The 13,186-nt window shown below is 42.9% G+C and overlaps 1 protein-coding gene across 2 annotated transcripts in view; it reads right to left on the reverse strand.

Moving 5' to 3' along the window:
* The window catches only part of luzp2 (leucine zipper protein 2), a 208,555-nt gene that overhangs the window by 44,027 nt on the left and 151,342 nt on the right, over positions 1-13,186 (reverse strand). For both annotated transcript variants that reach the window (XM_067993534.1, XM_067993532.1), the window contains one exon: positions 6,102-6,266. In XM_067993534.1, the coding sequence (XP_067849635.1) occupies positions 6,102-6,266 (165 nt within the window). The remainder of the gene's footprint in view (positions 1-6,101; positions 6,267-13,186) is intronic.

Genomic DNA, 13,186 nt, shown 5'->3' on the forward strand with positions numbered 1-13,186 from the left:
GGGCAACCACAGAGAGAGATGCGTCGCAGAGGGCACTACCCTCGCCACAGGGTCCACAGACCGAGGCTCAGCTTCCTGGACCTCTCAGAGCAGCAGTGCACACGGAGGCTCAGAGTCACTCGACATGTAGTCATGGATATCTGCAGTCTCCTTCATGCCGAGCTGCTCCCGGCTGGCCCGAGCACCTTCTTCTTACCTGTCGCTCTCAAAGTCACCACTGCCCTCAACAACTTCTCCTCCGCATCCTTCCAGGGTGCCACTGGGGACATCGCCGACATCTCTCAGCCGTCTGCACAAAAGCGCCCTGCAAATACACCTACACCCACTCTGCAGTGACACAATGGGTGGCATCAGTGGTGGGTCTTCATAGTGATCCTCAGGAAAGGGCATTATTGCACAAACCAGACAAGATTCGCCAAGACATGGCAGTAGTGGTGCCAATATAATATGTAATGTGAGTTGGTCAGAAATTCAATATAAGTAAAAACCATGACAAACCCTCAAACACCCTTGTGCATCCCCTTCATGCTCACGACATGTTTGCCTTACGCTGCCTACTGCACATATGTGATGCATGCCCTGTGGCTGCAGCACAGGTAGTGGCAGGTTGAGTGAGGCTGACTGTGAAAGAGATGCACGAGAGGGTGAGTATGAGATAGAGCCATGAGATTGTATGAGGATTGGGTTAAGTTGTAGTGGCGGGATGAGTACTGGCGAGGTGAGTAAGTGCAGGTAAGATGAGGATGAGGTTTGAGTGGGTGTGAGGGGTGATGTGACAGAGTAGTGTTGGCAGTGCAGAAGGAGGTGTGGGGTGGGGGCGGTGATGTGGCAGATGGAGTGTAGGGGAATGAGTAAGTGTACTCACTTTGACTGACCTACTGAGGTCATTGGAGCGCCTCCTGCACTGTATGCAGGTGCGCGATATGTTGCTGGTGCAGGCGACCTCCTCTGCCACCTCGAGCCAGGCCTTCCTGGTGGCAGAGGCAGGCCGCTTCCTCCCGCCCGCCGGGGGGAAGATCTCTGTCCTCCCCCTCCTCCTCACCCCATCTATTGATACCTGGAGTGAGGCATCATTAAACTGGGAGCAGCCTTCCCCCTGGGCTGCCCCATGCTGTAATTTTTTCTATTTGTTGCAGCATCTGTCAGTGGAGGACTGCCCCTTTAAATAGAGCTCCTCCAGCTGACAGATCTTACTGCGCATGCGCAGCCCGCCCGACGCGCAGATCAGCAGTGGGGAACCCGGAAGACAAGGTAAGTTGATCCAATTAGGCTGCGATCGCGCGGGTGGCTGACTAATTTCACCGGGCGCGTTACCCACGCGCCCAATAGACCCCCCCGCCGTGAACCCGCAGCCCTGCTAACATCGAGCCCCTTGTATCTGGTTTACATCTATACTATCCAGGCTTTTTAGCATTTTAAATGAATGTATCGTCGGTAAATCATCTTTTTACTGATGAAAATATCTTCAATAATATAATTTTCTCCTGATAAGTTAGAGCTTTAAGTCCCAGAATCATCCTTGTTGTTCCTCTTCAGCACATAAACATCCTTTTGAATATAGGCCCTTGTTATTTAAAATCAGGGCCCTTGTCTCTGAAAATAACACGTCCTAACTTTTAGTTTATCTTTGCCCTCATTATTCTACCATCGTGGTCTTAGTCTTGATATTGTTCCTAATTTTCCACAGCCCTTAAACTAGTATGAACTTTATTTCTTATGTTTCTAATTTATGGAAAATTAAACCTATCCCAAGTTTAGAAGGGGGAAGAAAGCAAACTCTGGCAGTTGGTCAATGGAAGTGTAATCCACTGAGCACATGTTGTGTAAAAAATTGTTATCAGTCAAAAAGATTAGTCACTTTGCTGTGAATCAAGTTTAAGAATGTGCCAGGCCATCTGTTTGCAGTCAGAAATGACTGTGCCAAATTCCTGAATGTAATAAAGTGCCCATTCTATACTGTTCAGCATTACAACAGATTGGATAAATATTTTGGACTGCTTATACTTGAAGTGTTTTAACATTACTATCTCCAGATATCTGAAGGTCAATCTATTTAAATTCTTCAAAAATGATTATATTGAAAATCAGCAAATTTATTGGCAACCATTTTGGATGTTCCTAATAATAATTGATTCAATTTGATGCCAGATCACTACCTTTCCAGCAGTAATGATCTATTAAGCAAGGATATATGTACAAACAAGGGACATGTAGCCTCTGAAGGTTGCTGAGCTCTTTTTAAGATTATCTTACCGAAGGGTGTCTGTTTTCACTTTGTGCCTACTGCTGAGTTCATCCTGCAACAAACACAGCTCATCACAAACTTTACTTATGAAACCCATTGAGCTTTAAGAATGTAAGAACATGAGAAATAGAAGCAGGAGTAGGCCATACGTCCTCCACTTTCCTGCCCGCTATCCATATCCCGTGATTCCCCTAGAGTCCAAAAATTTATCTATCTCAGCCTTGAACATATTCAACGACTCAGCATCCACAGCCCTCTGGGGTAGAGAATTCCAAAGATTCACAACCCTCTGAGTGAAGAAATTCCTCCTCGTTTCAGTCTTAAATGGCCGACCCCTTATCCTGAGACAATGCCCCTAGTTCTAAATTCTCCAGCCAGGGGAAACAACCTCTCAGCCTTTACCTTGTCAAGCCCTCTCAGAACCTTGTATGTTTCAAGAGATCACCTCTCATTCTTCTAAACTCCCGAGAGTATAGACCCATTCTACTCAATCTCTCCTCACAGGACAACCCTCTCATCCCAGGAATCAATCTGGTGAACTTTCGTTGCACTGCCTCTAAGGCAAGTATAACCTTCTTTAGATAAGGAGACCAAAACTGTACACAGTACTCCAGGTGAGGTCCCCCCAAAGCCCTGTACAATTGTAGTAAGGCTTCCTTACTCTTGTACTCCAGCCGCCTTGCAATAAAAGCCAACAAGCCTTTAACAGTTGTACATGTGTACCTGCACGAATTTCTAACCAGTCTGTCGCCTGTGACAATGTCATGCATAAAAGGGAATAGAGAGAGACAGATGGGGTAATTTTAACCTAACCTGCCCGTTGGGGAACTGTCGGGATCGGGTGCAATGCTAGTTTTACACCCCACCTGATTTTACCCTCCATTGAAGTCACCCGATCCCGTGAGTTTCCCGCCGGCGAGTTAAGTTAAAATTACCTGCAGAGAGACAGAGAGAAAAGCCAAAGCTGCATCAAACAGAATTCTACTCTGGTCTGACGCCAGCTTGTTTTGTTTTCAGAGAAATGCGGAGGCCCTTATCAATTATTTTCACTGAAATTACATTCTGTAGAAAAATAACACACCTTATTACAGAACTTACAATGAAAGAAGGCAGACAATGAGAACAAAGTGCAAGGAAGATGAGAGCAGATTTCTGTTCAGGAAATTGAAAAAAATAATGGCCTCGTGTGCGAATTGGGATAAAAAGAACGCAGCAGTTTTCACCGAGTGATTCAGTGCTCCATATCAGATTTTTGTTCCGAGGGGGAAAAAGCGCTGCTTTTGTCCCTAGACATCCAGATAAATCCTCAGATGTTTTCAAGGGTGCCCGAGTGTGATGGTGATTTTCCACTGAATGCTTTGTTCTAGGCTCACATAGCCTCCATGTCTAATCTAGTGATCCAATTTCTGGAATGAAGGGAGTGTAGGGATGTAATTTAATCCACTGCATATGCTAGTCAGTACACGGAAGCAAAGAGAATTTAAACATTCTGTGTGTGCACTGGAAAACAACGGCAAAAATTGTGTGAATCTTTAGATTTTTGTCTGAAGTTGTAGACTGCTAAGCATCAAATTTACAAACCCATAGCCTCCAATAGAAAAACAGGCAGGACAAAATACTTAAATGGCATCTAAAGTGCAGCTGGCAAGCACAACATGAGGCCACTTTGAGAAACCACTGCTCTTCCATTTTTCAAATCTTTTGGCTGACTTTGTGGTTCATTCTCCCCTCCCATATTTAATCATTTACCTGGAATTTGTTTGACAGGAGCAACTGTCAGACTGGCTCAAGATGTAGGACACATTCACTCCCATTAACTGCACAACTTGATATACAAAATGTCTCTTTTTCCAAGATGTTTCCATTCAGAGATGGTGTGGAGAGAGGTACATAGAATAGTTCACAAAGCCTAGGGGTCGATAGCCTAGTGGTTACGATACTGGACCAGCAACCCAGAGGTCATGATGTCAAATCCCACTATGACAATTGGTTAAATTGGCACTAGAAAAATAACCATGAAAAGGTTTTGGATTACCATCAAAACCAACTGGTTCATTAATATCCTTCAGGGAAGAGATCACCACACTTACCTGGGTGACTCCTGTTCACACTACATGGTTAACTCTTAATGCCCTCTTAAGTACCCAAGTAAACCATTTAGTTGCAAACAATCGTGACAATTAGCTTTAGAAGAAAACCAGACGGCGCTATCGGCAATGATCCAGGGATACTATCAGGATAAGACCAAGCCAATCTCAGGCCAGTTGACCCTCACTAACATCTGGGAGAGCTTTCATTCCTAACATCCCAGACTCCTCCATCACCATCCATGAGTATGTCCTGACCCACTAGAAGTTGGGGCTTGTTTTTATTGCGATGTTGCAAGAGGGCTCCAGTAAAATCAGACAAAGAAGACTGAGTACTCCCTGACATAATGCTGCACTTGTTAATGGGATAGTTTGCTTGGGAGAGAGAATACATCATTTATAATTCAAAATATCAATAGTGCTTGATTATTTTAATTGTTTTCTAAAGATGGAAGATTTTGAATTGCATTGCATTTGCTTAGTGAGCGGTCATTTTTGTTTATGATCCAAAATGTTGATTCATTGCAAATTTTGCTCCCCAATCTCTTTTAAATAATCTGATTAATTCTGATGAGTTAAATAAGAACATAAAAACATAAGAAATAGGAGCAGGAGTAGGCCATTCAGCCCCTCGAGCCTGCTCCACCATTCAATGAAATCATGGCTGATCTTCAACCTCAACTCCACATTCCTGCCTGATCCCCATATCCATTGATTCCTCCAGAGTCCAAAAGTTTATCTATCTCAGCCTTGAATATACTCAATGACTCAGCATCTACAGCCCTCAGGGGTAAAGAATTCCAAAATTCACAACCCTCTGAGTGAAGAAATGCCTCCTCATCTCAGTCTTAAATGGCCGACCCCTCATCCTGTGACCATGCCCTCTAATTCTAGACTCTGTAGCCAGGGCGAACAATCTGTCAGCCTCTATCCTGTCAAGCCCCCTCAGAATCTCATATGTTTCAATGAGATCCCCTTTCATTCTTCTAATCTCCAGAGAGGATAGGCCAATTCTACTCAACCTCTCCTCATAGGACAACACTCGCATCCTAGGAATTAATCTAGTGAACCTTTGTTGCACTGCCTCTAAGGCAAGCATATCCATCTCTAAGGCAAGTATATAAGGAGACCAAAACTGTGCGCAGTACTTCAGGTGAGGTCTCACCAAAGCCCTGTACAATTGTAGTAAGACTTCCTTACTCTTGTACTCCAATCCCCTTGCAATAAAGGCCAACGTGCCATTTGCCTTCCTAATTGCTTGCTGCACCTTCATGCTAACTTTTTGTGTTTCTTGTACCAAGACACCCAAGTCTCTCTGGACACCAACATTTAATAGTTTCTCACCATTTAAAAAATATTCTATTTTTCTATTCTCCTACCAATGTGAATAACCTCACACTTCCCCATGTTATACTCCATCTGCCACCTTCTTGCCCACTCACTTAACCTGTCTATATCCTTTTGCAGACTCTTTGTGTCCTCCTCACAGCTTACTTTCCCACCTAGCTTTGTATCATCAGCAAACTTGGATACATTACACTCGGTCCTTTCATCTAAGTCATTAATATAGATTGTAAATAGCTGAGGCCCAAGCACCGATCCTTGCGGCACCCCACTAGTTACAGCCTGCCAAGAAAGTAAATAATTGGAGCTCACTTAAACATTCTGCTGGGATAAAGTGTTTGTTTCACTCAGATCGTCAGTTGCTTCAGAACAAACTCTACCAATTAGTTTGGTCACATGCACACTTTGAAATCTGGATCACTTACCTTTCTGTTGGTCTGGTAAACTGGAAGTCTGGAGCTGTTTTTAGTTAGTAGCATTCCACTCTCCGTAATTCTAGGAGGGATGATGCTCAGAAAGGGAGGCTGGTTCTTTAGAACTCCAGACACACAGAGCTGCGCCACCTCCTTCAAAGCCTTCAGCTGAGACTCCTGAGACAATGAAGATCGTACACTGATTAAACCTCATCAAACCATTAAATCAAGACTTTTTTGGGTCAGATTCTTCCGATTAGAGCTGCCTTTGCTACATATCAGGACAAAGAACAAGGTGCTGCTGAACAGTAAAGTATCAATAGCATAGCCAAAGACAACACTAGTTTAAATCTTTAATCTCTTATAGGTATAAAATAACCTGAAAACCTCAGTTTCGTAGCAACGCATTCTTGTTAGACTTCATGTTTGTATGAAGGTTTCAAGACACCTGAGATTTGTATATGCTTATTCCTGGTACCGTTAGTTGAGCTCAGCACTCAAATGTCACAATACAGTCTCCTCTTAATCTGCTGTTGCTTAATGCAAATTATCTGTTAATTTGATTTTTTTTTAAGCGCAGGACTCCTGTGCACTTTCACTTACATTGCTTCATTTAGACTACTGGATAATTCTAATCTTCACAACCAAAAAAAAACTTTGAATTGACAGAAGTGGATGATATAGCTCAGAAATTCCAAAATTTTGGGAAGTATATTTCAGCACAGTGGGAGGAATTTGGGGTAGAACCTGTTTCCTCTCGGTTTTCACCCTTTTCCGACATCACTAATAAATTTCTACGACTAGGGTTTGGATAGTTCTTTCACCCGCCTCCCCATTTATCCTGATTTAACTTATGGAAGCGGGACTGCTGGGATGCAAGATTCCTCCTGAAGTCTCGCCAGATCCGCCTCTAATGCGAGCAGCAGTAAATGTGCCTGATATTAAGCAGGCGTTCTTGCCGTACAAGGGGCATAAGTTGGGGCCCACAATGCCATATTCAAACAACAATTGATCCGAGAAAGATTGATTGTCGTTTGGATAGAGGCAGACCAGCAGGGGATGATGGATCAAGCAAGTTGCTAGCCCAAAATCTCACTGCCTTGACAGTACGGGGACACCAATAGCACCGTTAGCATTGCAGGTACCCAATGACCATGTCTCCAGGATTTGAGATGAGGTTAAGGTGAGGGCAAACAGGCAGGTGGCAATCCCACCCCACCACCTTGGCATATCAAGGCCTCTGGAATTTCTGGACAATTTCTTTTAAAGAAAAAGTCCATGCATGCTTGCTCCACATGCTTGTGACGTGGATGTGTGAACTTCCTGAGATTGTTTTTTTCACCTGTCCCTTGGAAATGGCAGAAAATTGCAGAATGAATGTGCTCAGCTCTGGACTAGTGACAAGAAGCAATGGTACGAGGATCACATCAGTAAGAAGTCATTGTGAGATCTGAGTGTAAGTAATAATAAAATATAATAGAATGAGAGTGTTTAACATGTAACTGATGGCAAGATCCCAGGGGATGAGAGTGCAACTGTTAGTGAACAACTGCAGGATAATGGCAACTAATATCAGATTGGTTACTAGAAGGTACGGGATGAGAGAAATCAATAATCAATTAGTAGTAAGAAACAATGGTCCTTGGGTGATGGCATAGGACTGGAAACATGGAACTGCCAGATAAGATTGTGGATCCCTTAGTGAGAGCTGTTGGACTAGGCAACCTTGGAAAACACTCATATAAGTTACAGCTCAAGCAGCTTAAAAAGACAACTTTATTATCTGAACTTTTGTTCATGTTTGTTGCATTTTGCAGAGAAACACTTAGGTCAAAGGATGATGAAGTTTCATGTAGTATGAAATTTATAACTGTAAACAGAATTTTCTTTTAATTTTATTATAAGAGGACAGTTAACACTGAGTTAATGAAGAAAAACAAATCAAGACTTATAAATGGATGAGCAAATGAGATATTTTTCCCCTGATTGTCTTCCTTATGTATCAGCTGTGGCTCAGTGGTAGCACACTTGCCTCTGAGTTAGACGATTGTGAGCTCAAGTCCGACTCCAGAGACTTGAGCACAAACTCTAGGCTGACATTCAGTGCAGTACTGAGGGAGTGCTGCACTGTCTTTAGGATGAGACGTTACATCTGGCCAATATTTGTCCCTCAACCACCATCACTAAAACAGATTATCTGATCATTTGGTTGCTGCGTTTGCTCCATTAGAACAACGACTACACTTCAAAAGTTGGCTGTAAAATGCTTTGGGGCATCCTGAAGCCATGAAAGGCACTATATAAATGCAAGTCTTTTTATTTCCTTTCTTGGCTGTCTGGGCTGTACACATCCTAGGCTTTCTGGCCCTGTCTCACTGGTTTTCCAGAGGATCTGGGGTAGATTGGACCAGAAAGTCTCGTGTTCTATACTGTCCCCATTTCTCTCTCCCTTACCTTTTCCGGTGGCCAATCCAGTGGAGTGGGTAGGCGCATGCAAATCATTTGATAATAAGGGGAAATTACTTCCGCCACGTGTCCTGCATTTGCCCAGTTTGAATGCCGGCCACTGGGTCTACCTATTAGGGGGCTGCAATCCAGCATTCAAAGGTCCATGGTGGGGGCCTCAGGGCTTCAATTGAAGAGTATGGCCCCATCAGTGAAATAGTTTCCTCTGATACGGGAATCAAGAACAAGGGGACATAATCTTAAAATTAGAGCTAGGCCATTCAGGAGCAAAATCAGGAAGCACTTTTTCACAAAAAGGGTAGTAGAAGTTTGGAACTCTGTCCCCCAAAAGGCCAAAGATGCTACAACAATTGGAGCTTTTAAGGCTGAGATAGATTGATTTTTGTAAGGTAAGGATATCAAGGGATATGGAGCAAAGGTGGGAAAAGGGAGTTGAGGTGCAGATAAGCCATGATCTAAGTGTAGTCAGGCCCGAGGAGATAAATAGTCGACTCCTGTTTCTAATGCTTCTATGTTCCTAACTGTGCATTTATTGCCCTTCTGCAACAGCAGAGGACAATTTCATTTTAAACACTATTATTCTTTGGTGTCATGTTATGTTTCTTTGTTTCACTGCTGGTAGCATGGAACACTAATTATGTTATAACAAGAAAGATGATTTGGTTATTAGATTATCAAAAAGATCGGAGCGGATTATTTGCCAAAACATTGGTTGGCTAGGAGCAGCTGTGGAAATGTTATAAGTCTGCAGGCCATTACCAGGTTGATATGTCATTGTGTTTTTTGTTGTTTTGATCACTTAATGCTGTTTTTCTACCCTTTTAATAAATGTAAATGAGGTGATGTCTACCTTGTACTTGAATAATAAAAGTAACCTGATTTCAGATGAAATTTGCATTGCAGTTCATCATAAAACAGCTGAGCAAATGCTTGCTGTCCGAAAGACACAGATATTTTATTGAATTGTTATGAGCTCCCATTTCAAATAGGAAAATAGGTTGCCAATGTAGTTAACCTTAGCCTGAAACTGCAAACCAATGCTATAATGTTTATCACTTTAACTATCAGGGGTGTCACTGAAAATCTGGTTGATATTTATTTTATACGGTGAAAACAAAAAGAAAATCTATTGAAGTCAAAAATTGTTCGATGCATGTTTCATAAATATGCAAAATACATAGAAAATGTAGATGATGATTTTTTTTTAAAGTGTTTTTGTAAAAGGCAGCATAATAAACATTGTTATTCCTGATCCTGGAGAAAACGCAAGTCATATTTATGACCGATGTAGGGGGTTGGGGGCGGAAGTATGCTGGAATATGGGCAGGCATTCCACCCTTTTTGATTGCTCCTTTAAATTCTGGTTGAGGAGGGCCTTGGGCATATTTTTTGCTCACCCACCTAGTCAAGGGGATGTGTTTTGGAAGCTCCTGGATTTCCTCAACAAATTTCTCATTTTACACCCTCTTCTGCTGCTGAAACCCTCATCCATTGCCATTGTTACCTCTAGACTCAACTATTCCAAAGCTCTCCTGGGTGGCCTCCCACCTTCCACCCTCCATAAACTTGAGCTCATCCAAAACTCTGTTGCCCTTACACAAACTCGCACCAAGTTCCGTTCATCAGTCCACCCCTGTGCTCGCTGACCTACACTGGCGCTCGGTCTGGCAATGCCTCAATTTTAAAATTCTCATCCTTGTTCTCAAATCGTTCCATGGCCTCGCTATCTCTGGAACCTCCTACAGCCCTACAACCCTCCGATAATTCTGCATTCTTCCAATTTTGCGCATCCCCGATTTTCTTCACTCCATCATTGGCAGCCGTGCCTTCAGCTCCCTAGGCCCTAAGCTCTGGAATTCGGCCCCTATACCTCTCTCTCCTCCTTTAAGACGCTCCTTAAAACTTACCTCTGACCAACCTGTCCTATTGGGGCAGAAATTGCTTGGAAAAGAATGGTGAGCTCTGTTAGTGGCGAAATCAAGGAGCAAGTTCCGGCATTCACACACGCGCAGTGAAACGTGGAAATCCAGAACTTGCTCCAACTGGTTCGCCGGCGATATGACAGCTTCAAATTAAAGGTATATCACCAGCTACAATCAGTGAAATCTTCAAAAAGTGCCAACTTGCACATCTGCCCAGCTGGAAAGTAAGTAATGGTACCACAAAATGGGTATGCTTAAAAATACCAGGTCTGAACTAACTTTAGTCTTAATGACAGCCAAACAACTAAAAATTAACTGGAGTCTCATTACTCCTTTTAATAATAACAGAAGAAATGGGAGCAGGTGTAGACCATATGGCCCCTCGAGCCTGCTCCACCATTCAATAAGATCATGGCTAATCTTCGACTTGAACTCCACTTTCCCATCCGATCCCCATATCCCTTGATTCCCCTAGAGTCCAAAAATCTATCGATCTCAATCTTGAACATACAGCGACTCACCATCCACAGCCTTCTGGGGTAGAGAATTCCAAAGATTCACAACTCTGAGTGAAGAAATTCCTCCTCAACTCAGTCTTAAATGGCCGACCCATATCCTGAGACTGTGCCCTCTAGTTCTAGACTCTCCAGCCAGGGGAAACAACCTCTCAACATCTACCCTGTCAAGCCCCCTCATAATCTTATATAAGGAGTCTTACAACACCAGGTTATAGTCCAACAGCTTTATTTGAAATCACAAGCTTTCGGAGCTTTGCTCCTTCGTCACCTGACGAAGGAGGAAAACTCCGAAAGCTTGTGATTACAAATAAAACTGTTGGACTATAACCTGGTGTTGTAACACTCCTTACATTTGTCCACCCTAGTCCATCACCGGCATCTCCACATCATAATCTTATATGTTTCAATGAAATCACCTCTCATTCTTCTAAACTCGAGAGAGGATAAACTTATTCTACTCAATCTTTCCTCATAAGACAACCCTTGCATCACAGAAATCAATCTAGTTAATAGTTTTGGTCATTTAAAAAAAAAATTAAAAATTTTAATTTTTTTTAGACTCAACTATTCCAAAGGTCTCCTGAGTGGCCTCCCACCTTTCTTCTGTCTCTTTTATTTAATTTGATTATTTCTTACCCTATCTTTTTTTCATTGTCTATAACTGTTTCTACAATGATTTTAGTGTTCTATCCTTCACTTCCTGGATTTTAGGTACCAAGCCTGCAGTAACAGGTTCGCAGCTAGTCAAAAATGCTGCAATCTGATTGATCGAGGGGAGAGACCAATCCTTTTGCTTCTCCCATGGGTCCTAGCTTCACTTGAACTAACGCTGGGCTCTTTACCGCTTCCAATTTGAGAAACTGCACCCAGTAAAGACCGCAGTAAGTTAGTGGATTAGTATAAATATATGGAACACTATTGGTTCACTGCTCCGAGCAATTTCTGGGCCATTAATATCTCCTTATGTGGCTCGGTGTCAAATTTTGTCTGAAAATGCTCCTGTGAAGCACCTTGGGACGTTTTTACTACGTTAAAGGTGCTACAAGTTGTTGTCGGTGTTGAAAGGCCTTAGCAGAACTCATGTCAGTTGAGACCTGATGAAAGTCCCTTTAAGGCCTTCTAAAGGTTCCTAATCTTCAGAGAGAGTAAGGTATTCGATCCTGGCGAGGATCGATTACCGGAGCTAGTTGCCATGGCTCCAGTATGAGCCAAAGAGTTTTAAAAAAAAAATTCTTCAAGCCATTTGGGCTTCTGAAGAATTCTGCTTCATCTTAGGAGTTCAGATTGGCTTGAGCTGGGCAGCTGCTGCTGATGTGCTCTCTCAGGCACCAGCAACTCACCAAGAAGAGCAGGTTATGCCATCTCCTGATTTGGGATGTGATCTCCGGCTTTGGCCAATGGCAAGTGAGGGTTCCCTTCCACTTATGCTGGCAAATTGGCACTCCAGGAATTTTAGGGCCATCGTATTGATAAGTTGAATGACAGCACTGGGAAAGTCCAAATGGAGAAGATTAGTGAGCTAACTGATGTTACCAGCATTATAGCATTTGATCATAAAATGAGTCACAACCAAACATCTGATAGATCTGTTGTGTGAAATGTATACAAGTCATACGAGTATATTTTGTACCCCTTATTCTGGAGGACTGATGTGATTTTTTGCCAGGGACAAAATGTCAATATGAAATAGTAATCTGTTGTCCTTTCATAAATTGTAGACAAATGTCCTCATTGAATTACCAGACTGATTCCTGGGATGGCAGGACTGACGTATGAGGAGAGATTGGGTCGACTAGGCCTATATTCACTAGAGTTTAGAAGAATGAGAGGTGATCTCATCGAAACATGTAAAATTCTAACAGGACTAGACAGACTAGATGCAGGGAGGATGTTCCCGATGGCTGGGGAGTCCAGAACCAGGGGTCACAGTCTCAGGATACGGGGTATGCCATTTAGAACCGAGATGAGGAGAAATTTCTTCACTCAGAGGGTGGTGAAACTGTGGAATTCTCTACCACAGAAGGCAGTGGAGGCCAAGTCATTAGATGTATTCAAGAAGGAAATAGATATATTTCTTAATGCTAAAGGGATCAAGGGATATGGGGGAGAAAACGGGAACAGGGTACTGAGTTAGACGATCAGCCATGATCATTTTGAATGGCGGATCAGGCCCGAAGGGCCGAATGGCCTA

The sequence above is a fragment of the Heptranchias perlo genome, chromosome 12 (assembly GCF_035084215.1).
Source record: "Heptranchias perlo isolate sHepPer1 chromosome 12, sHepPer1.hap1, whole genome shotgun sequence".
Lineage (NCBI taxonomy): Eukaryota > Metazoa > Chordata > Chondrichthyes > Hexanchiformes > Hexanchidae > Heptranchias > Heptranchias perlo.